The sequence below is a fragment of the Ruditapes philippinarum genome, unplaced genomic scaffold (assembly GCF_026571515.1).
Source record: "Ruditapes philippinarum isolate M1 unplaced genomic scaffold, ASM2657151v2 ctg2137_1_1_1_1, whole genome shotgun sequence".
NCBI lineage: Eukaryota > Metazoa > Mollusca > Bivalvia > Venerida > Veneridae > Ruditapes > Ruditapes philippinarum.
Window position 1 is genome coordinate 88280 of NW_026852674.1, and position 24757 is coordinate 113036.

The 24757-nt window shown below is 32.8% G+C and overlaps 1 protein-coding gene across 8 annotated transcripts in view; it reads left to right on the plus strand.

Moving 5' to 3' along the window:
* Positions 1–24757, plus strand: part of LOC132720681 (liprin-beta-1-like) — a 97912-nt gene that overhangs the window by 51257 nt on the left and 21898 nt on the right. For 5 of the 8 annotated variants that reach the window (XM_060704874.1, XM_060704866.1, XM_060704889.1 and 2 more), the window contains 10 exons: positions 3261–3392; positions 4801–4906; positions 8502–8525; positions 11955–12016; positions 12695–12779; positions 14346–14455; positions 14977–15037; positions 17982–18106; positions 19805–19997; positions 24493–24604. In XM_060704874.1, the coding sequence (XP_060560857.1) occupies positions 3261–3392; positions 4801–4906; positions 8502–8525; positions 11955–12016; positions 12695–12779; positions 14346–14455; positions 14977–15037; positions 17982–18106; positions 19805–19997; positions 24493–24604 (1010 nt within the window). The remainder of the gene's footprint in view (positions 1–3260; positions 3393–4800; positions 4907–8501; positions 8526–11954; positions 12017–12694; positions 12780–14345; positions 14456–14976; positions 15038–17981; positions 18107–19804; positions 19998–24492; positions 24605–24757) is intronic. The other 3 variants (XM_060704882.1, XM_060704911.1, XM_060704895.1) reach the window with 2 other exon arrangements.

Genomic DNA, 24757 nt, shown 5'->3' on the forward strand with positions numbered 1-24757 from the left:
GTGAAGATTTGTATCTAATGTTTTATTAATACATTGATCTCCGTAAAGTAAACAGGCTGATTATACAACATTAAATGTCTCTACAGTAACATTTCATTAGTAAAATTGAAATTGAACATTTTTTTACAAACATATTTATCAATATAAATTACATTTTCATGAATATGTAACTTTTAAATACTAATGTTATGGTGTAGTTTATAATCTTAACCAATTATACATGCAATTTTTATACTCTCTTGTTTTTTATAAATGATATTTGATATGTTTAATATCAATAAGAATATAATTAAACCCTTAGTATGGTACTATCCAGCTTTTCAACAAAATATTGGTATGATATGTTCATATATCCGAATTATGCTGAGACTGTCCACAGTGACTCCCTGTCTATAATGACCTTTTTTCTTTTCTCCCATCGAAGGTCACTGTAAACGGTCTTTACTGTATATCGTAAATCTAAAGAGTACAATTAAATGACTTACTTTTTTTGCTGCATCACAGGTTTATAACATTAAAATTAACACACCATTCTCTGAATCAATTATTCAGGCTTCAGCGTGAATTCACTTCAATTGAAAGGCCTTTACCACATTCTTAATTTTTTTAATTTTTATGCCCCCACAATGTGGGAGCATATAGCGTTGCACTTGTCCGTCCGTCCGTCATTCCGTCAGTCAGTCCGTCCGTACGTCCCGAAATCTTGTGAACGCAACTCCTCTTAAACCGGATGGCAGATTTTGCTTAAACTTACAGGGATGAACAACCTTAATGTGTAGATGGTAGTAAAGGAAGGAATTTTCGCTGCGACCAAATTTAACAGAATTATGGCCCTTAGTTGATTTTTTCACTAGATACTATGTAGAAATTTTGTGAACGCAACTCCTCTTAAACCGGATGGCAGATTTTGCTTAAACTTACAGGGATGAACAACCTTAAGGTGTAGATGGTAGTAAAGGAAGGAATTTTTGCTGCGACCAAATTTAACAGAATTATGGCCCTTCGTTGATTTTTTCACTATATACTATGTAGAAATTTTGTGAACGCAACTCCTCTTAAACCGGATGGCAGATTTTGCTTAAACTTCCAGGGATGAACAACCTTAATGTGTAGATGGTAGTAAAGGAAGGAATTTTTGCTGCGCCAAATTTAACAGAATTATGGCCCTTTGTTGATTTTTTCACTCTATACTATGTAGAAATTTTGTGAACGCAACTCCTCTTAAACCGGATGGCAGATTTTTGCTTAAACTTACAGGGATGAACAACCTTAAGGTGTAGATGGTAGTAAAGGAAGGAATTTCTGCTGCGACCAAATTTTACAGAATTATTGCCCTTTGTTGATTTTTTCACTATATACTATGTAGAAATTTTGTGAATGCAACTCCTCTTAAACCGGATGGCAGATTTTGCTTAAACTTCCAGGGATGAACAACCTTAATGTGTAGATGGTAGTAAAGGAAAGATTTTTTGCTGCTACCAAATTTAACAGAATTATGGCCCTTTGTTGATCTTTAGTTTTCAACTTGTGGCACATGTAGTCCAAAAAATATTTGACCTAGAGTCATAAGATTGACAGAACAGTGGCGTGTGGGGGCATCAGTGTCCTATGGACACATTTCTAGTTTTTTATAAATCCGTGATTTATTGCACATTCAATAGCCTACTCATTGCAAGCTTTAAATTTATGACAAGTCAGACATTTCATTCGCATTTAAATACCAATTTCTGAAATTTGCAGCCACGGATAACATTTTTGCCAATTTTCAAGTGTTGTATTGCGATTCACAGTTATGTGCGCCCTTTTCACTTTAAATACACTATCTAAAATGTCTTCAACAATTGGGTTTACAATTGTTTTAGCAGGCAACTCAGTCTTGTCAATTTTCTCTGCTTTGGGTTGGAAGCAGCCATGATGTAAGTCTCTATAACTAAACGCTTGCAATTATAAAGAAAATCAAGCAACACATTTTACCAAGCGCCTGTGCGATAAAGACATAATTTGACTGGTTTACAGAACGAAAAATAGTTGGAAGTATTTTGGCGGGTATTATACGGAATAAAGAAACACAGTCAACTGTTAAACGGAAACGGAATCAGCTGTTTCGAAAATGAAAGTACACACCAAATACGCTTTGATTTTTCATTCTTTGCGTATTTAATTTATAGCATGCGTAAATGAACGCAAGAAATTTGAAATATGGTGCGTATTTAGTTGATTTTGAAGCGTAAAATACGCCGATACGCACGTTATCTGGAACTCTGTAGATAGCTTTCTGACATAAATAGAGGTGATCATCATTATGTCACAGTGACTTGATATAAACAGAGTAATACTACTGAAAAAGAACAAAAAAAAAAAAACATCAGCACAAAACAACAGTGAAAAACAACATTTGATTACAGACTAATAAACTAGCACAAACATGCAATACATTTGTTTGACTATTTTTATAGACCTTTGGAACTCATTAGTAAAAATTGCATGAGTTTTATTGGGAAGCACTTTCCTAAATTGCATGAATTCCCTGGGAGGCAGACATGTTGCATAGTTTCTGGTACATTATTTTCTGGTACATTTTTTTGTACCTTCAATTTATTAACATTTTTTTGTTACCGTAAAAAACGATATTTTCTGGAGGCCAAAATTTTGCAAAAGCATCTTGGACCAATTGGCAAGGTCTATTAATTGTTTGTGAATTTTTAGTTTCTGTTGTGTTAAATTTATATAATTCTTTAATGAAAATTTATGTTTTCCAAAATTAAAGAAATTTATATATTTATTCCCTGGTTATATAGTACATGTTTGTTGTTGTACTATATAAACTGGTTCTTATAAATTTTATCAGATAATATGGAAATGAAAGGTCATGTATTTGCATGTAAATGTAATTAGCTTAATTTGATGAAGTTGAAATGATTTCTGATAAGTGCTTTTAGACTCTTACCCAATATCTTAAATTGAAAAGTCTACTTACCATTATAGAAACTGTTTGCTGTCAATTTTAAGGATAGCAAAATGAAAAAAAAACAAACAAAAAAAAACTTGAAATTGGCCTGCTAGAAGAGGGCACTGGTCACGCCAATGAGAGCTGGCTGACCTGGCTCAATACTGGAATCAAAGGACACTTGATTTTGGTTCGAGCATTCAAACGGTTAATCATGCCATATCATACTCATTTTCTTGTTATTTCTCGATATAATACATTGTAATGCATTGCTATATCATCTATATAGGGGTGATCTTTTTTCTACTTTCAGGAATTGTTGACACGGTCTTCCTTGGAGACCCATAAACTCGATCTAATGGCAGAAATATCCAGTCTCAAAATACGCTTGGCCACTGCAGAAAATGAGAGGAGGGAATTAGAGGAAAGATTAAAACAGTCACAGGTATTTTCATAATCATTAAAATGAACAAATAATACATTGCAGGACAGATTATGGGGATGGAGGGGGTGGAGGTGGTGCAATTTTATGACAAACAGAATCATGCTATTATTATTATTGTGTTAACACCTGGACAAAAAACTAATAACTTTTGAAAGTTGAAAATAATGTAATAAGATGCAAAGGTGTAGAAAATGAACAAGGCATTTTTGGATCAAACTCACAAAAGCTTTGTTTTGTTTTATATTTGGCCAAGTCAACATACACTAGTTAGTCTTGGACAAAATAGACCCACATTTGGTTACTAAATATCCATTTGAGGCCACTCAGTAACCTAAAAAAGGAATAAGCCTAGGTTTGTGAAAATTTAGTAGGGACATGTAGGTTATATGCTTTATAGGGACATTGCCCATGGCCAATAGGTGACCCTCTATTGATTGTGAGGTCATAAGGTCAAGGTCACTATTACAAATGGAAAATCTGCTCAATGAGATGCGAGAAAATGTCTGGCTTATACTTGGTATAGACTTTGCCTGTTGTCAGTAAGTGACCCCTATTGATTTTCAGGTTAAAGGTCAAGGTCACAGTGGCACTTTATTTAAGATCCTTGTCCATATAGTAATTTGAAGTAATAATGCCTAGGCTTGTGAAACTTTTTAGGCATATTGCCCGTGGCTAGTAGATGACCCCAAAATGTTATGAGGTTTAATGAAAGGGAGTCCTCTGCTCAGGCTTTAATTCATGAAACTATTGGCATTTCCATATTCAAAGTAATGCAAGTCAGTTACACAAATCTAATGGCTACAGTTACTTAACTGTGTCACATTACATCATTGATGGCTCATTGCATGTATAAATAGTTAATTTTAATCAGGGTAGTTTTACCTATAAAATTCCATCGAGTATTGATTATTTGCCGATTTTTTTAAATAATAACATGGCAAATTGCAGAGATGATAGGTAATTGTGTATAAAATTTATTAGCTCACCTGAGCACAAAATGCTTAGAGGTGAGCATTTATAAACACAATGTTTTGAAACAACTTCTCCTAATATAAATCACAAGTTGGAATATGATCAAACATAACTGGAATGACCCATAGGTGGCTTTTACAAAAGTTAAATCAATGGTTCTAGTTTGATGCAAAAGACAACCAAAAGAACTATCATACGGACTAGTTCTAGCATTGGATCTCAGGTGAGCGGTCTAGGGCTACTTTGGCCCTCTTGTTTTTAGATGAAAACACTGTTCGCTCTTCAGTCAATACAAGTTTGCCCTTAAAAAATGATTAATCATTTTGTTCAGATTGAAAGATTGACTAGTTGAATAAATGGTAATTACTGCCAAGTATCCAAAAGTTAAATTAAAACAAGACGAAACATTACGCAGTTCTTGGTTTTATAATTACAGAGACAGATTACAGACTTTGAGGCGAGACTCGCTCTAAAAGATGCAGAAACTGCTGACTTACGACAGAAATTGGCACGCAATGGTACAGTCGTCTCCGATGTTAATGGTAAGTGAAAGCCGGAACGAAAAACAATAACTTTTTTTTTTCTTTTTGAATAATCATTAATCATTAATGTAAGATTTTTATGGGATATAGCAAAGTGTGTTTTTTGTGTGACATTTTTAAAGCTGAATGTAGAATAAAGCACAGAAATTTAGAAGTTTTAGGGGGGCAGGGGTTAGTTTTGTAAATGAAGGTACTGAATCAGATAAACATACATGTTTCAAAATTATAAGTATAGGCAAATTAATATTCTTTCCGTTAATCTTATCATAGGTTTTCAAGAGAGTGATTAATAATCATTATAGTTTTTCAAGAAGGCCCTTAGTATTCCTGCTTTTATTGTTTTGTGAGATAAAAATTTATAGTTTTGACAAGAAATTGTGCAGATATTTTGTTATATTGGTATGGTATTTCTTTGGAGGGTCTATAACAGGATTAATATTAAATAATATTGAGAATGAAGTCCAAAACAATCTGAGAAAGGATTTGTGGCGAGAGAATGGCCACAAATGTAAGAAATGGAGGAAACTAAAGTGACAGGAATCCTTATTAGTACTGGGGATGACATTTTTAAGAAGGAAGTAGATTAAAGATTTATCAAGGAAATGTCATGATTAACTGATAATTAGCAAGATGTGATATTCCTGTTGTCTGATCTTTAATTTTTGTTTTTTTTGTTTTTTTTGTTGAAAAATATGATTTTAGCATTTCATTAAGTGATAAAAATTTAATTGAGACTGTCAGACTTTGATAGTTTCGCATAAAATATGCAGGTTTCCATTATAGTTTTGCATAAATTATGCCAGGTTTCCATTATAGTTTTGCATAAATTTTGCCAGGTTTTCTTGATAGTTTTGCATAAATTATGCCAGGTTTCCTTGATAATTTATGCCAAGTTTTCATAGAATGAGTCGTATTCTAAAAGTATATGCCAGATTTCAATTGGCTTAAATTTCTGTTAAATATGTACTTCATATCACAAGTCAAGTTGGCAAAGGAAAAATAGTGGTCTATCAAATTTCTGTCTTTATGTATCTGATGAAAACAAATAAGAAGTGTTTTCAAACAAACAAGCAAATTTGTCTGGAACTTAACACCAATAACAGAATTCAAAACAAATAACAGTCAAGGCCTTACTTGCTGGTTTAGACAGTGTCATATTTCTCTATAGAGATGAAAATGAAAGATTACATGTTTTAAAAGCATTATAAAATTTACAAATCAGCTGATTCCTGTATCAAGAATATTTTCCAACTTTAGATGATAGGTTTTGTCCTTAAATTGTATAATTATGCTTTTTCCAAACATATAACCTGATCAATAATTCAACTCGGTTAAAGGCCCATAATGCCCCAGAAATGCTTTAACTTAGATTTCTTGAAACCTTAATTTTTGGTGTTCTGTTATAGTTTCCAAGAAGATACTAAATAGTCATTTAATTAGACTGTCCTTTGCTTCTGTTGCTATTTAATAATTATTACAGTTATAGTGATTTAGTATTTTGTATGGAAGTGGAAACAATATTTTGTTTACCTTTTGCTCTCTTTATGACAAATAATTTCTCATATTTGGCTCGATTTCTTTCGTTAAAAAGCATCTTAACATAATTTTAACGTTTTAAAGTCCATATTTGCACTGTCTATGAAGGAAAGATTTATTCGTTTCAGGGGCTTTTGCGTTTAAGTGCCATAAGTGACAGTGGCAGACATAGGCCACCAGTATTCAGTAAAAAAAAATGTGTTTTTCACTTGGCCTAAATTTTGGGAAGTAAATATTTCAGACTAATTGGCAAGGCTAAATACTCCTGAATTTCTATTTACTTTCAGTATTTGTTAAAAAGCATCTTAGTCCATGCCGATTGGTTAAGATTGTTGACTTCAAACCATTTACCCCTCACCGCTGTGGGTTTGAATCTCACCAGGGACTTTAGATTTTTATTTCTTGTGAAGAAGCTATCCAGCTGGCTTAAGGAATGTCAGTGGGTTTACTTGGGTGCTAGTTTTTGCCTGAAATAAGACACGGACGAGCACCTGAGGTCTTCCTCCACCAGTAAAGATTTACAGTGTTTGTGTGATGTATAACCCAACCAAAATTTTAAAAAAATTATCTGTACAGTCTGAACTTACTCTATACTGTTGGCTGCTTAATAAGATACTGAATTCTCTGTACCAACTGGTAGTAGATAGGTGTAGGTTCATAGTTAGTAAGAAACTTGTCGAGTAGCTTGCATTCTTGAAGATATTGTTATAGTTATTCAACAAAAATTAATTTTAAAGTTGGAGTCCAACTTTGCAATTGTTATATTTATTCAACAAAAATTAATTTTAGATGCCAGGGAGTCAAACTTTGAAAGTGTTAAATTTATTCAACAAAAGTTAATTTTCAATGGGAGACAAACTTTGAACCTGTTTGATCCTAAGAGTGGGCTGTCACCTTCATGCATGATTTATGTATGTCACATGTAAGTCAGACCAGTCTATGCAGTTTGACAGAGGCTCTATTCCATTGGCTGTTTCATTTAATTTAAAGAAGGACAAGTCTGTAGAGAAAGGGTTTAAACAACTATTGATTTTGTGGTTACAGATGACTATATGCTAGATCAGTTTCATGGTGAACATAAGGAAAGATCGCTAAGTCTTGATAGACTTAAAAAAAAGAAACGTAAGATAGTTTGTGAAATGATTATTTCCCCCTTTTGTGAAATGATTATTGCCCCCTTTGTGAAACAATTATTACCCCCTTTGTGAAATGGTATGTCCCAGAAAAATTTCCCCCAGCTTTTTGCGCAACTGGCATCCTGCATAAACTTTCCAAGTATTTGGTTTACTGTCTAAATTAAGCAGGTTCTATTTAAATCTAATACTACTAAAATTGAACAGGTTCTTTCTATTTAAATACTTTCCTAAATTAAACAGGTTCTATTGAAATATTTTTCTCAATTTAACAGGTTCTAGTTAAAAAATCTGATACTACTAAAATTGAACAGGTTCTTTCTATTTAAATACTTTCATGAATTAAACAGGTTCTAGTTAAATCTGATACTATCGGAAATTAAACAGGTTCTATTTTAATACTTTCCTAAATTAAACAGGTTCTATTTTAATCTGAAACTTTCTTAAATTAAACAGGTTCTATTGAAATACTTTTCCTAAATTAAACAGGTTCTATTTGAATCTGATACTACTAAAATTGAACAGGTTCTATTGAAATACTTTCCTAAATTAAACAGGTTCTAGTTAAATCTGATACTATCGGAAATTAAACAGGTTCTATTTTAATACTTTCCTAAATTAAACAGGTTCTATTTTAATCTGAAACTTTCTTAAATTAAACAGGTTCTATTGAAATACTTTTCCTAAATTATATAGGTTCTATTTAAATCTGATATTTTCCTAAATTAAACAGGTTCTATCTAAATCTGATACTTTCTTGAATAAAACAGGTTCTGTTTAAGTCTGATACTATCGGAAATTAAACAGGTTCTATTTAAATACTTTCCCTAAATTAAACAGGTTCTATTTAAATCTGATACTACTAAAATTGAACAGGTTCTAATTAAACAGGTTCTTTTTAAATCTGATACTTTCTTAAAATTAAGCATTCTTTTGGAGTTTACCACTGGGTAAGTCAAGGTGTTGTTGTACCTCCTTTAGCATTTATGTCAATTTGTATTAAAATGTTTCTTTGTTATTATGATTATTATTTTCAGTTCAATTTAAGTACTAGCTGTTAATTAATTTCATTTGTATTAAAAGTACTAATTGTTCAATTGTGTTAAGCCCACTTGTTTCATTTTTTGTTGAAAATTTTGTTCAATTGTGTTAAGCCCACTTGTTTCAATTTTAGTTGAAACTTTTTTGAGAAAAATAACCAATTTAAGTTTCGTTTTTTGCCTTTTAAATTATAGATATTATTATTTGAAGCTGCAAAATGTTAACTGTTTATGGTAAATTGTTCATTTATATGATCATGGCGGATGCTATTTGATATTCAGATATCAATAATTAATAATCTCATTTTAAAGCATTTTTTCCCCCCTGGCAACTAATGAAAACTTTGTTATTTATTGAATGATACCTATACATTTTGTATTTTATTGGATAATTTGTTCAATTTGGTTTCCATTTGCAGTGAAAATTTGTGTTGAATTGTATGATTTATTATGTTGCACTGTGTATAACTGGTAACACTAATCTCATGATGTTCGCTAGCTTAGCTCAATAGGTAGAGCATAAGATCCACAATCCAGGGGTCACTGGTTGGATCCTCATCCTAACCCACAGGTAGGATGAAAGCTTTTCTCTCAGACATTGAGGCTAATGGTCAATTGTCTCTCACAACCAACTCAGAAATCTTGTAGGATTACAAGTGTGTCACTTGCAGATAAATTGGTAAATAACTGGTTAGTTATCCAGAAAAGCGGGTTAGGTGGATCACCTGCCAAGATATGACCAAAAATGTGTTGAAATTAGCATAAAAATAAGGCAAACAAATATTTGATTTAACTTAAATAAATTTGATCAGTAGAATGAATTGTTTTGCTTTGAATAAAGTGTTCAAATTACAGAAAATATTTTCAGTTAGTTCAGATTAAAGAGTTCTTGAACTCTTCCTTCCTCTTGATATGCTTTTTTGAATTTGACTGTTACAGTGTAACTTCCGAATTCCGGAACTTCTGAAATCCGGAAACTTCTAAAAACCGAACAATTTTTTCGGTCCCGTTTTTTTCGCTTCTTTTTTCTATTAATATAATACTTCTGAATTCCGGAACTTCTAAATTCTGAATTCCGGACGATATTTTCGTAAAATTAGAGTCAAATTAAAGGCAATTTTACCTCCAAAAACTGGAAATATCAAAAGGTGTGAAATACATTGTAAATCGAGAATGTTTACCCTGCAGGAAGATTTAATCTCCCTATAGATTGTTTACTAATTAACGGTGATCGTGTAATTTGACACGCCTTAAAATCACAAACTGTGAAATGGTATGTTTGAAGTGATGCGATTAATCAAAGTAATTTACGGCGGTCAGTTAATTTGAAGTGTTCATTAGCGGATTAAATGTCAATTAATTGGACAATGTATGCATCAAAAGTCTTTAGGGATTTTATTGCATTTGATGTAATAATTAATTAACTAGCATCGGACGATATGTAAGTGTATGCAATTAACAACATTTCTACATCAGAAATCCAAAAGCATTAATTTTGCAGATAAGATAAAAAAGCATTCTTTTCATTCACATCTTTATCTTGATTAAAAGACTATTATATATGATATTACAGTAATGGCCACATCTTCCTTGACATTTAGTTTTATATATTAAGTGGCTTAGTCTTGTCCACATTATCATAAACCTCTAAATTCCGGAAACCTCTGAAATCCGAACTTTTTTACAAGTCCCATGGGTGTTCGGTTTTCGGAAGTTACACTGTACTGGTTATACACAGTGTATTTAGTGTATTTGAGAACATACAAAATGTAGTTGTTCTCCTTCATTGTTAGCAGGAGTGTGTTTTTCCTGTGTGATTGAAAATGTCTTCTTTGAACAGATAATATTTTTCAATGTAAATAACGGAACAGAACATTCTCAGCTGTAATTATCATGAGGATAAAGGATTCTTTAAGAAAAAAGCATAAAAAAGTTAAATTTTTTGTCCTTTACCCATTAAATGGGTCTGTTATTCTTTGCACTGAAAAGCCAATTCATTCCAAATTTATTGCTTGAAAAGGAGTGTACAGAAGTCATTCTATAGTGCCCTTATTGATCATATCAAAAACTTGCAGAAGCTATTCTTGTCCATATAAAAAACTTGCCAAGGCCCATCTTGTCCATATAAAAAACTTGCCAAGGCCCATCTTGATCATATCAAAAACTTGGAAAGGCCCATCCTGATCATATCAAGAACTTGCCAAGGCCCATTATGATCATATCAAGAACTTGCCAAGGCCCATTATGATCATATCAAGAACTTGCCAAGGCCCATCTTGATCATATCAAAAACTTGCCAAGGCCCATCTTGATCATATCAAAAACTTGCCAAGGCCCATCTTGATCATATCAAAAACTTGCCAAGGCCCATCTTGATCATATCAAAAACTTGGAATGGCCCATCCTGATCATATCAAGAACTTGCCAAGGCCCATCTTGATCATATCAAGAACTTGCCAAGGCCCATTATGGTCATATCAAGAACTTGCCAAGGCCCATCTTGATCATATCAAAAACTTGCCAAGGCCCATCTTGATCATATCAAAAACTTGGAATGGCCCATCCTGATCATATCAAAAACTTGCCAAGGCCTATCTTGATCATATCAAAAACTTGCCAAGGCCCATTATGATCATATCAAAAAGTAGCTGTCAATTGAAAAATTAGACTTGAAAGCTCCAGATAAATGCTTATAATTATGTATTACAATGTCCATTTGATTAAGATTTACCTCTGGACCTTAATACAAGTGCACCTGCTGGGAGAACATTGGATTCGTAACCCTTTGGTCCTTGGTTTGAATCTTTGGCTAGGCACAAATTTCTCCATGACAATTGATTTTGGACCTTAATCTTATAGAAATTTGAAAACCAAACAAACAAATAAACCTAGTTTGGCTTGCCCTTGTATTATGATAAAAAGCACTGTTATTTTGGTAAACAGTAATGTTAAGGTAGTCTTACTGCAATGCTTTCGTGCCTGAAAAAAATCTTACATTGGCCAATATCTAATAAATCTGTCATTTCCTGAACGATTTTTTTTTCCACAATATTTGTATTCAATAATATTTAACAGTAACCCGAATTTAGTGCATGGCGATAAAGCATTAGTGATTGTTACAAGATTTTTGAAAAACAACGTTCCTTAATTGACCAGCGATTTGCTACAATATTGGCTGATGTCAGAATTTTTTGGGGAGAAAGCAATACAGTTAGTCTGAAAAAATTTTAATAACGATAAAAAAAAATTGAAAGTAGAAAATTTGTGTTAAGGTTTAGTTTTAAATGAAGAAATTGGGAGTGATGAAAGCAAGTTGAAATACTGGTTTCTATATTTCAGAATATGAAGTGGAGAGATTAAAGAAAGCTGTAGATGCCTTAATGACCTCAAATGCTGAAAAGGTAACATATTTTAAGAACACTTTTTTTAGAATATTGGATTTACTAAAATGACAAAAAAAAAAAAAAAGACCAAAAAACACATCACAACTTGCATTATTTTTGTAGCCTTAGATTAATGCTTGTGCAGCCTTGTGATGTAATCATTATGCCTGTCTCGTAACCATTTAAAAATGAAAATAAGTACGGAAGCAAATAAGGGGCAATTTAATTTAATACCATTGATGTCGAGTTATAATAGAAATAATATAATTATTCTAAACGGTGATTTTATCGCTTGATAAAATGTTTGTAGTTAGGATGCGCATCATTCCTGGCATCCCAACTCTTAAACGGTGGTTTTATTGAGCGATAAAATCACTGTTTGGGATATATGTGTGTTTGCGACCAGCATGGATCCAGACCAGCCTGCGCATCCGCGTAGTCTGATCAGGAACCATGCTGTTCGCTTACAGACCCTATAACAAGTAAAGAAACTAATAGTGAACAGCATGGATCCTGATCAGAAATACTGTTAGAAAAAGGTGTAAAACAAACAAACTGACCAGAATGTGCGGATGCGCAGGCTGGTCTGGATCCATGCTGGTCGCAAACCCATTATGTTGGTTTTGTCATGGCGGGGCTCATATTGTTTCTTAAGTAAAGAACAGTTTTAAGTTTGTTAATGTTTTTTTTGTGCAGGACAAGAGACTGGAGGAGTTAAGGAGAATTTTACGACGTTACAAGAAAATTGAAGAGTTGGTGGCTCAAGCACAAGGGCGGAAAAGTAAGTTGCACTTTAAGTTCATTAAATGTTTTGCTGGTCTGTCTGTTATCGCTTACCCAAAAGTCAATATTAAAATGCTGGCCTTATTTCAAAATCTGGAGAAAGACTGATCCCTTGGCAGTATTAATCTACAACAAAATTACATGGAAAATTGCAGACTTGGTTTGATTGAGTCTGTACATGAGGGATAATGGAAAAGTGTGACATCCCTCATGTCCTCTAGACCTGGATTGAGCGGTACTGGATTTTCAACACTTAAAAGTGAGGGAATCAATGACCAATCCTTTGGTAAATTTTAGAATTAATCCCATTATTTTTCTGCTAGAGGATTTAAATGAGAGATTAAAAGAACACCACTGAGGTCCATTAGACTTAGAAAAAAACAATTTTTGAATTTCATACATAGATCAATTAAGGCATTTAGACAGGCAAACAGACAGATATGCAAAAAATGACCAAGAAATACTCAGAAATGAATTGAAAATCATTTTCTCTGCGCTATTCTTGTCCCGATGTGCATAAAAAGCAGTGCAACACTTTTCAATTTTGGGTCATATTTCACAATTAAAAAAGTTCCGGAAAAAACCCCAAAAAAAACAGAATTGGAGAATCTGATATATTGTACACAAGTTATTGGTCTAGACCTACATCAAATGGAACATAAATCTTGGAGAAAATATTTCCAGTCCGGTCATGTAAAAAAAGAAAACTCAGTGGAGTCCCTTTAAGGGTTGTTTCTGGTATAAATCTGTTCAAAGCATTTCAAGGTTATATAATCACTATAATTTTTTTTGGCAATTTTCATGTTGGTATATTCTATGAGAGAAATAGACCTAACAAATTCAATTAATTATATTTTCTCATCTTATGTAAATCCTCAAATTCATTTTGGGATCAGTCAGGTGTTAGATAAAAAGACTGAACTAATTTGATTTTAACGATCTTAAAAACAAAGAACAGACACCTGTTTTATGCAAGAAATTTCATCAAATGATGCAGAAATGCAGACCAATTACATATAATTCAAAGAAATTATGGCATAAAACATTGGATGCAGAAGGAATGCCAAATTCTGGTGTGTGTTTTTTTTTTCTTCATGATGTGCTTTAATTGGTCAGTTAACTTATTTTGAGCCTGAAGAGGGGTTGGGTTCAACATAAGATCAGAATTGTCTTTAAAATTGTAAGATGATGCAGTTTCACAGAAAACTTTGTGTCAAATTATGTTTTCAAGATTCTTTAGGCTATACTGATAAGCACTAAAGAGTGGGGGTGGGGGTATTGTCCCTGCATTAAACACTGACCAGGAGCAAATTTCATTTCTCATGGCCCTCTCTCCCAGGGTTACTTACACATCAGTTGTTCTACTCCGGAGTTTGCTCGCACCTTTATATACAGTAATGCACTAAATGGACACCACAGGTCTTTCTCCACCAGTAACGCTGGAAAGTTTCCATATGCCCTTTACAGTGGTAATTTGACTTAAAACACACCCAACCTGACAAACTGGTGCTTGCTATGGAGGTTTTGCACTCTAAGTTTAAGTTTTTATGTTTTATAATTTCAGTGTTAGATGAGATTCTTGGCGGGACTGAAGATGATACAAGCTCGACGAGTTCCACAACGCCGTCGGTTACCAACGATATCACCAGACCCACTGATACCGGACCTTATCAGGTTTATAAAATATTTAACCCATTGATGTTTAAGCCTTAGGTGGCGTCAGTGGTAAACTTTGAACCACTTTCCCCATACCATTGTTGGTTCGAATCCCACCATGGATAGCTTAATGGAACTTCGGTCTACCTCTGGTAAAACATGGAGTCCCCATATGACCTTTAAAGTGTTGTTTCTACTTAAACCCAACAAAACAAAGAAACAAAAAAGCGTCTAGTGTTAAATATATATTAAAAAAAAAACATTTTGTGTAACCATAATATGTGAATAAATGGATAATCTTACTAGTTTTTGAATAGAACAACAAACTTTGTACAAATAAGTATAAAACCATTTCAAAATATAAAAAAGAGCAAGAGCAAAAAAAACAACATTATTTATAATCTTTCGATTGAAAAAAAGGAAATTATTTTAAAAAAATAATGTTAATTAAAAAGTAAAAATGTAAATTATTTAAGAAATCATAATGTTTATTTATAGAAACTCAAATTTTAAATCTTTATTACTTATTTTTATGACAGATGGATGATCCCAGAGTTTTAACAAACTACAGTATCTCACCTAGTGCGACCAGTACACCAGGTCAGTAATATTTACTTCTCTCTACATTATTTAGACAAGAATGCATATAAATAGCCACATGGTTAATGCCCTGTAATTTTAATGCACATAAATGGCTGAGTGTTTAATGCCTTAAACTTTAATGCACATAAATGGCCAAGTGGTTAACGCCTGCAACTTAAGTGCACATAAATGGCCCACTGGTTAACACCTTTGACTTAAATGCACATAAATGGCCGAGTGATTGCCATTTAACTTTAATGCACATAAATGTCCGAGTTGTTAATGCCCTGTAACTTGAATGCACTTAAATGGCTCACTGGTTAACAACTTTAATGCAAATAATTTGCCTAGTGGCTAACACCGTTTACTTTAAACTTGCACATAAATGGCCCCATATAAATAGCTTTCACTTTAATGCATATAAATGGCCGTGTGGTTAACCCCTGTAGCTTTAATGCACATAAATGGCCGAGTGGTTAACGCCTTTAACTTTATTGCACATAAATGGCTATGTGGTTAACCCCTGTAGCTTTGATGCACATAAATGGCCGAGTGGTTGACACCTTTAACTTTAATGCACATAAATGACCAAGTGATTAAAGCCTTGAACTTCAATGCACATAAATGGACAAGTGGTTAACTGTGTAACTTTAATGTACATAATTGGTGGAGTGGTTAACCCCTGTAACTTTAATGCACATAAATGGCTTATTGGTAACCACCTTTAACTTTGATACACATAAATGGCCTAGTGGTTAACACCTTTAATGCACTTAAATGGCTGACTGGTTAACCTCTTTAACTTTAATGCACATAAATGGCTGGCTGGTTAACGCTGATGCAATAGCTCTCATAGCAGAGGGGTTAAGGTTGTTTACCTCAAACCACTTGCTTCTTTGACAACTGTTGGTGGACTGAAGATTCTTTTAGGTAAGGAAGCTATCAAGCAAGCATACAGAACATCAGTGGTTCTTACTAGAGATGCTCGTTCCTGCCTGAAATAATGCAGTTAGGGGCCCCTGAGGTCTTCCTCCTCCAGTAAAGCTGGAATGTGGCCATATGACCTAGACTGTGTTGGTTTGATGTAAAACCAAATCAAAATTTAGAAAGAAAGAAAGTCAAGGTTGTTGCCAGAGTCTATACTGAACACTAATTTTAATAAATTCTTTTCTCCCATGTTTGGAATTTTCATAAAAATATGCTAAAATTGGAGGGGGGGGGGGGGGAGTATATTTCTACTTTCTTAGATATTGGTTCACATATTTTACAATACCACAGTAATAAATATTAGCTTGTACAAGCTGTGAAAAGAATAATGCTAAATATTTTCACAAAATTGTTACAAGTGAGGAAGCCAAAATTTTTGGAAGAAAAACATTTCAAAACATATTAGTCAGGTTAAAAAAAAATATATTGCCATGTTGATATACATAAAGAAAGATATAACCAAATTTTCTGTGATGATTAATACTCATTGATTTGACATAACTTTAACGAGCATAGATAATTACTACACATGGGAATTCTGTTGTTGTTGTTGTTTTCCTGTGGGCATGCTTAATGAAACTATTCATTGATGGAATAGATAATAGGGGAGAGTAAATCTTTTTCTGATGAACTGGTTTTGAAGAAAATATAATTAATTCAGGATAATATAGGTAATTGTTTATTCACAATTGTTACTTACGTAAGCCTCGCTCGCACCACTGGATACGTGTAATGGACTTGACGAGTTGTGAGGTTGGAACAGTTCATTTTTAGTTGAAGGGATTTCTAGGTAAAAAAAAAGTAAAATATAGTAGCCTGAAGTATAGAACCTTGTCAGGCTGCAGGGATGTAGCTGGCCTGGCTTTATACTAGTGGCATTAACATATTACAGGGTAGTGTTTAATAAATAGTCCAGATTGGAATGGAAAACATTTTCTGTACTTTATTCTAGAAAATTATCAGCATATCTCACATAATGAACTATTTTGTTATCTTTCTGTACACCACTGGGTTACCAATAAACTTCCCATTATAAAATATTTAACTCCTTTTGACTACATTTATCTAAAATCTGGTACCATATTTCATGATGGTTAACAGGTGTTTACTGGTTAATTAACCTTTGAAAATGGATTACTTGTAAAAGCATATTAAAAGTCTCAAAGCATATTGATTTAAGAAAGAGATAATAATCATTAAGGTACATTTGGGTTATAGTTGTTAATATAAAAAGTCCAGTTTTTGTTTTGTTACTGACAGGCTATTTCCATTTGTTATGTACAGTATCACCTCTGTAGAGCAATACTCTTTGGGAGACAGAAAATTTGGTTGTTGCCTACATGTGTTGCTTTAAAAAAGTTACATATAATTATTGTGGAGTCTGGCTATTGAAATAAGTGAATCTGTTTAGAGAGGTAATTGCTATATATAGGGTGGCTTAAAAGAGATAAAGGCTTTATAGAGGGTGGTTTTGAAGAGGTAATTGCTTTAAAGAGGGTGGTTTTAAAGAGGTAATTGCTTTATACAGGGCAGTATTAAAAGATAATTTCTTCATAGAAGGCAGGTTTTAAGAGGTAATTGTTTTATAGAGGGCAGTTTTAAGAGGTAATTGTTTTATAGAGGGCAGTTTAATGGGTAATTGTTTTATAGAGGGCAGTTTTAAGAGGTAATTGTTTTATAGAGGGCAGCTTTAAGAGGTAATTGCTTTATACAGGGCAGTATTAAAAGGTAATTACTTCATTGAAGGCAGGTTTTAAGAGGTAATTGCTTTATACAGGGCATTATTAAAAGGTTATTGTTTTATAAAGGGCAGGTTTTAAGAGGTAATTGCTTTATAGGGGGCAGTTTTAGAGAGGTAATTGCTTTATAGAGGGTGTCTATGAAGAAGTTGCACTGTATTTCCAAATAGTTCTTTCTTCATTGGCAGCTATTACAGTATAGATAATATAAAAACAATGTTCTTGTTTATTTTCAGTGAATTCATTTAGTGAGCCTCGAAGTAATTTGACCTCGCCACCTTCCACAATAGCCTCAGTGAAACCTACACGACGAATACAAAGATCTAATAGTGCTGAGGAAATTACCAAAAATAATCACAAGGTACACTATTAAAACTACATCCCCTGCTGAATTTGTATAATTGACATCCCCTTACTTTAAATTTGGAATTGTCCTATCAGAAAAGTTTAGGGATTTTGGTGTCAGAAAAATAAAATACAACAGTCAGCAGTATAGAACTTTGTACACAGTGGGAATGCACCGACTTGTGTGGTTATGTACTGTTAATAAGACTTTTTACTTTTAGTGTCTGCATTATAATGGTTAATACCTTTATATAAAGTGCTTACGGTTTGAAAAGCAAAAACAAAATAGTGAAAATATGATCCAGCATTGTCAAATATCTACTTCTTATTATTCTGACAGGTAAACTGGAAAAATTGATAATATCTCTGAATAGTAGTAAACAGCTGAAATTTGACTAGTAAACTGGAAAAACCTATAAATGGAAAAAATGGTCCCATCTGAATAGTAAAATGGAAAAATTGATAACATCTGTCTAGTAAATGGGTAAAATCTGACTAGTACACTAGAAAACTTATAAATGGAAAAACTTGAAACATTTAAAAGGTAAAATGGAAAAATTGGTAACATCTGAGTAATAAATAGGTTAAAATCTGACTAGTAAACTGGAAAAACCTATAACTGGGAAAATTGGTAACATTTGTGAATAGTAAAGTGGAAAACAATAGAAAATGGCATAAGATAAAATGATTGTTTTCATTCTTGGTGTTCTTTAAAGTATTTAATTTCTCATTCCTTTGGGAGATACTCATAAAGTATATATATAATAAAAAAAAATGTTATCTCAGTTCTTTTAATTTTTGAATCAAATCTACAGTGTTCAACGGTCTTGAGCGGTGAAAATGAGAAATGTAAAATTCATCTTAAGTTATATATACATGTACAGTCAAACTTTGTTCGCTCGAGCTCGGAGGGCCTGTGCAAATTTGTTTGAGAGATCGGTAGTTCGAGCCATCTGAGGTTGAACTATTAAAACGTTGTTTATATGCCTTGAAGTTTTCTAGCTTGCATCAGTCGAATGATAAATACAGTAATTGTTTGTTAGTGCTTCTGTTCGGCGAACAAAGTTTGACTGTATATTTGTGATTTATCTTTTAATGATTATGCCCCCTAGGTAGATTTACTTTATAGCTATTTATAAATCTTTAAAAGGTTAAAGATGGAAGGTATGGATTAAGGTATCAATGTAAAGATTAAGTTTAGGTTTTAAAAAGAATATAATGAATGATAAAATTATGATTGAAAGATAAAGTTAAAAGCATTATCATGTCATAGTCATACATTTAGTTGAAGCAGACCAATTTTAACTATTATTGCAGTTGAAAAAAGAAACTAAACTGTTATGTTAAAATATTCTGATGAAATAATACTGTTACAGAATAACATTCAATCAATTGGATAGATCTTTCTATTTAACCCTTACCATGTTAAGCATCTTAAATGGACTTTTATATCGTTTAAACCATCATTTTTAGAGAACTTTTCAAAAACAAGTATGATTGGATAGCAAACGATGCAGACCATGATCAGACGGCATGGATGTGCTTGCTGATCTGGGTCTGCACTGGTCGCATGGGTCGAAGCTGTTGCTGATATATAGTTTAAGAGTTAACATTCATTACTTTATGCATGTATATGACATGATTGCATTTATCTGTATTGCAGACGCCTTATTATATAATATGTACAAAATGATCACTTTAATTTAAATTGCAGACGCCTCCCGCTAATAAAAGACATACGGACGTCGTGAAGCGGAATGGTAGTTATGGTACGTTACCCAAGGAAATGATTGTCAAAAATAGGGAAGATGATCGTGAACACCGCAGATCACGCGGTTTCCCGTCCTTTGGGAGAGCCCTTCTACGAATTAAATCCACGAAACGCAGTTGCTCGGCCCCCAATTTAGGTGACGGAATAAAACAGTTTATGCCTGCTGCATACTGTTTAAGAATGCGTTTCGCAGCATGTGTTCTATATATCCGTTACCAGTATATAACTGACGTAACCTCTGAAAACTAACACGATCGGTGTCTTGGTCCACTAACGAATTTTACGTTTTCCTATAATCAGTATTCAACCTTTTTGTTTATGCGTATTTAGTTGTGAAAAAAAAAAAAAGTGGGTCAACATCTTTTTGTTTGGTGATTTAAATTGGCTATGAGGTTTCTTCTTTTTTTTTTTTTTTTTTTTCTGAGAATTCTTTATTTCTTCCTGCTTAGTTATTTGCTAGTGCTAGATGTCATGTTTAACTCTGTATTAGCGTGTGGTCACTATTTAATTGGAATTTTGGTAAATTTGTAATATCGTTACATCACAAGGGGCAATGGTTAGGTGTTTCTGTAGTAGATGTAAAATTTGGTAAGAGAAATGTATCAAGTTACTATACCAGTTAACCAAAAATTGTTTATAATTCGTCGATATGGTTAAACCCCTGGAGATGTCCATTCGTTTAACAAGTTTATATGGGAACAGGGATGGAAAGAGAGGGATGGGAGTGTAGAAAGAGCAGTGTTTTTTTGAATGACATCCAAGTTTTTGTAAAATGTTACAAGAGAAAAGCAAAACTTGGAGATATATAGATAAATCTTGAGATATTTTTGTAATGAAAATTTGATAAATTATCCCATTGCAGCAAAAGAAGTGCATTTTCTCCCCATTTTAGCTACTGATTTAAAGTAGATTATTAATAAATAGAATTTTGGAACATGTTGTTTTTCAGGTATTAATTTTGTAAATCCCACTGATATAAGTTTCATCAGATAAGATAGAAGAACGCCAAAGTCAGGGATTTATTTGAAATGTGTATCGTTGAAGTTGGAATGATTGAGAATGAGTTTTCATGCCTGAAATTTGTGTGCATCTTGCATCCACTGAACTTAGATGCTAGAAATTTTAGATTGAATATTTAGATATTTCACAGTGAGTGGTACAAAAAACGTATTTTAACTTAATACTCTTGTGGATAAACTCTTCTTTTTTGAGGTTAGAAAAGTAATGATAATAAACTCTTCTTTTTTGAAGGTAGAAAAGTTTTGATTACATAGATACATGTTTATTTCCTGTTAGGTTTTTCAATCAGCAGGAAAATGGAAGATAAACGAAAATTTTTACCTTGTTTTAGAGAAAAAGAAGATAGCTCCTACATGTAGATTACATGGGAGTTATAATATTTGGGAGAAAAAACACCTAAAAAATCTAGAGAATATACTGAAAAGAAATGTGTTTGAAACTTGTTAAAAAACAAGATTTTTTCTTTAAAATAGATTGATTTCTGTTGACAATTTGAAAGAGTGAAAAAGATAAATGTGTTTCTATGAAACTTTTTTGGAAAGTGAAGAAAAAAATATCACTGTGAAATATCTAGAAACTGTCTTAACAAAATCAGATTTTGTTTAACATATAATGAAAGAAAAAGAAGTATCTATACTATCCTATGAAATACCATCAAAGATGTTATATAATTATATTTATGATGGCGTTATATATATTTATGATGGCGTACATTGTAGTTGTATATGTTAGTTTTGTACCCGGCATCAAGCGTAATTATAATATGATAGCAGTGGGACCAGTCTCAAGTTCTAGCATTTGATTGGTTGACTCAGAACACAGATTTAATGGCAATTGTGCATTTTGAACTGGTTCCCTGCTAAAAATATAGGAATCACATATTATAATATATGAATATGTTTATATTGAAATATGAAGCCTTTTTAAACCTTATTGCTAATGTATTGTATATGATATTATACAACACGGAAGGATCCAGAATGTTTTAAATACTTTGGGTTCATTATATCTATTTATGGAATGGAGACCAGTCTGATAAATCAGACACTTTTCATTGGTGAATTACAAAATAGCTTCCAGAATTAACCAATGATGTGCTTGAGTTGTCAGACTGGTCTCTTGTTTAAACTTACGTGTATAATGATGGATATAGTTAATACTTTTGATTGAAATTCAAAATTTGTACATTTTATGTCAAATAGAAATTATGGTTAAAAAAAAAAAATCTCATATTTATAACATACTTATTCTGAAGCTTTGCAATTTCAATACAGCTTCTATTATTGTATATTCTTGTAACACAATAACTTTACTCTGCGTTTATTCTCGAAAGCATAAAAACTCTCTGTGGCTGATCATATAACATCATATATTCTGCTATAACATCATATAAGCATTTATGTATCCTGATTTTTAATCTGGATCCTTCCATACTACCATACCAGTCAGTCAAGCTTTTCAATATTTTCTGTTTGTATTGGTTAATCTAAATTAAAACGCAGAAATAAAACGTAACAATGCGAGAATGATGACACTGCAGAAATAAGAGACATAGTCAGAAATTTAAAACCCCCTATTTTAACAAAAATCGTAGAATATTAACCCAGCAGAAATAAGTACTTGTACGATAGTTCGATCCTCGGGCAAGGCGTGGTTTCTCTGTTACATTTGATACCGGACATTGTTCCTAATGCAATTTCACTCACTTCCGGTTCAGAAATGAAATGGGATAAAATCACTTGTGGGAAAATAGTATTTACTGGTTAGTTATCCAGCATAGCAAATTAGGTGGATTGACTGCTCTGAGATATGACCAAATGATGAAATCAGCATAGCAACCAGGAAAAAATAGAGCTAGAATGTCATTCGTAAATAATTACATAAAAAGAGTTCATATCACTATTACTGTATGAGCGTAACTGCAACAAATCAAAACTTGAATTTTAAATGAGAGTTTGTCTAACTGACTGGTATGGTAAATTAAATAATGCATTCTTTTTTCAGCCATAAAGGTATGTATTATTAATCTAGACAAAAGGTAAATTTGCTTTGTGAATTTTCAAACCAGGCTGCAGAGCTTTAAATTTCCTATTCCATGTTACATGTGTTCTGATTGGCTGACATTTGGGAACAGTTTCATATGTCAGCCAATGGGTTTGTACAATGTACAAGACAGTAGGTGGAATTTCCTTAGACATTTTTGTGTTGCAAAATATTTACCCAAATCTAGCTGCATTTTCTGAAGTGTTAGAAATACCAGTTTTATGTTTTAAACTGGGAAAAAAAGGATAGGCAGAGGTTTTCATACCACTTGCTTGACCCTGCTTAAATTTCTCTTTCCTGCTTTAATAAATGCAGTATTGTTGCACTAGTAAAACAAGACTTAGTGTTCAAATAGATCATAGATGTCGTCTGGTTTTCGGGAAACTTGGGGTTTTTCCCATCAAGGGTTTCAAACTTTTAATGCTATAGCTTCATGGTGCAAAACCATTCACAATAGGGGTGACCAACACAACACAAACCGTGGCAAACGTGTTGTGTTTATTTTTGATACATTAACCATGTTATAACTGTAAAAGTTTGTACGTACCCTCAAATTAGCTTAGAAAAAACCCAAATATTCTTGATTATCCGAGTATGTCTATTCAACATTATAACAACTTAATTGTCTGGAAAACCCAAAGTTGAAGATAATGTTGTAATAAAAACTCCTGGAATAATAGTTTGCGGTTAACGCATATGAAGCTTTTAGATAAGACACGCAAGCTGCTTTTGTGCAATTATGGTACATGTGTCTTGACACCCAGAGAAGATAAACATTAAACAGTTTAGAGAAAAAAATCACTTTGTGCATTTTGAGATCACTTTATAATGTACAACCTCTGTGATTTTTATAATTTCCTTCATTGAAGCAAGTTTTCATTTATTACAAAATTTTATATCCATTTAAACAAAAAAAACTCTAATGAAACAAAATACTATAAAAATCATTGGATGCTTGTAATTAGATGTGAATCCAGCAAATATTAAAGCTGCCAGTACCTACATTTTGTTACTGAATTTCGGAAAAACTTTTAAGTACTGGTGCATAATCTAGTAATACTTTGTTTTTTGTGGTACAGTCCTTAGTTTTTTGTTAACCCTTAAAATGCTGGAACCGAAAGCTTTAAGCCTTTGCCACCAGCATAGAGCCAGGCCAGCCTGCACATCCGTGCAGTCTGACCAGGCTCTATACTGTTGGCTGACAAACTTTACATATTCAAATTGATATCCCTAAAATTGATAATGGACAGTCCCAAAAAATGGAAATGGGACAAGTCCATTTAAAATATTCAGCATGTTAATGGTTAATAAAGTTGACTTAATCAAGCAAAATCACAGAGGTTGCACTTTGCTGTACAACTCCCCCTTTGCATGTATACTTGATTGTTATAGCCCAATTTAAGCATGTTTGTACAATTCTAAAACTGTGTTTCTCTTCTCTGGGTGTTCACTTCTCTCCTATACATGTAAGTCTTCAGTGAAAACCAGTCTATGAATATCATAAGATTGGTTACTATATAGATTGTATGACATAATGTTTAAAAATAGATCTGTTACTATTCATACAGCTCAAGCAGAAGCTGTTACAGACGATGAAGATCCAAATTACGTCGGAAACTCGGCGGGCTCGTATCATCCAGAGGTGAAGAAGAAAAAAGGTTTCTTAAGGTTCTTTGGCAGGTAACAAAAAACATATTTTAATGCTCTGAGATGTATTTAGTCTCTGGCTTGTTGATGCTCCTTACTTCTTTCTGTCTACCCTTCAGTCACTTATTTATTTTCTTGAATCCAAAATTTTAATAAATATCCATTTCAGACTTACTTCCAAGGATA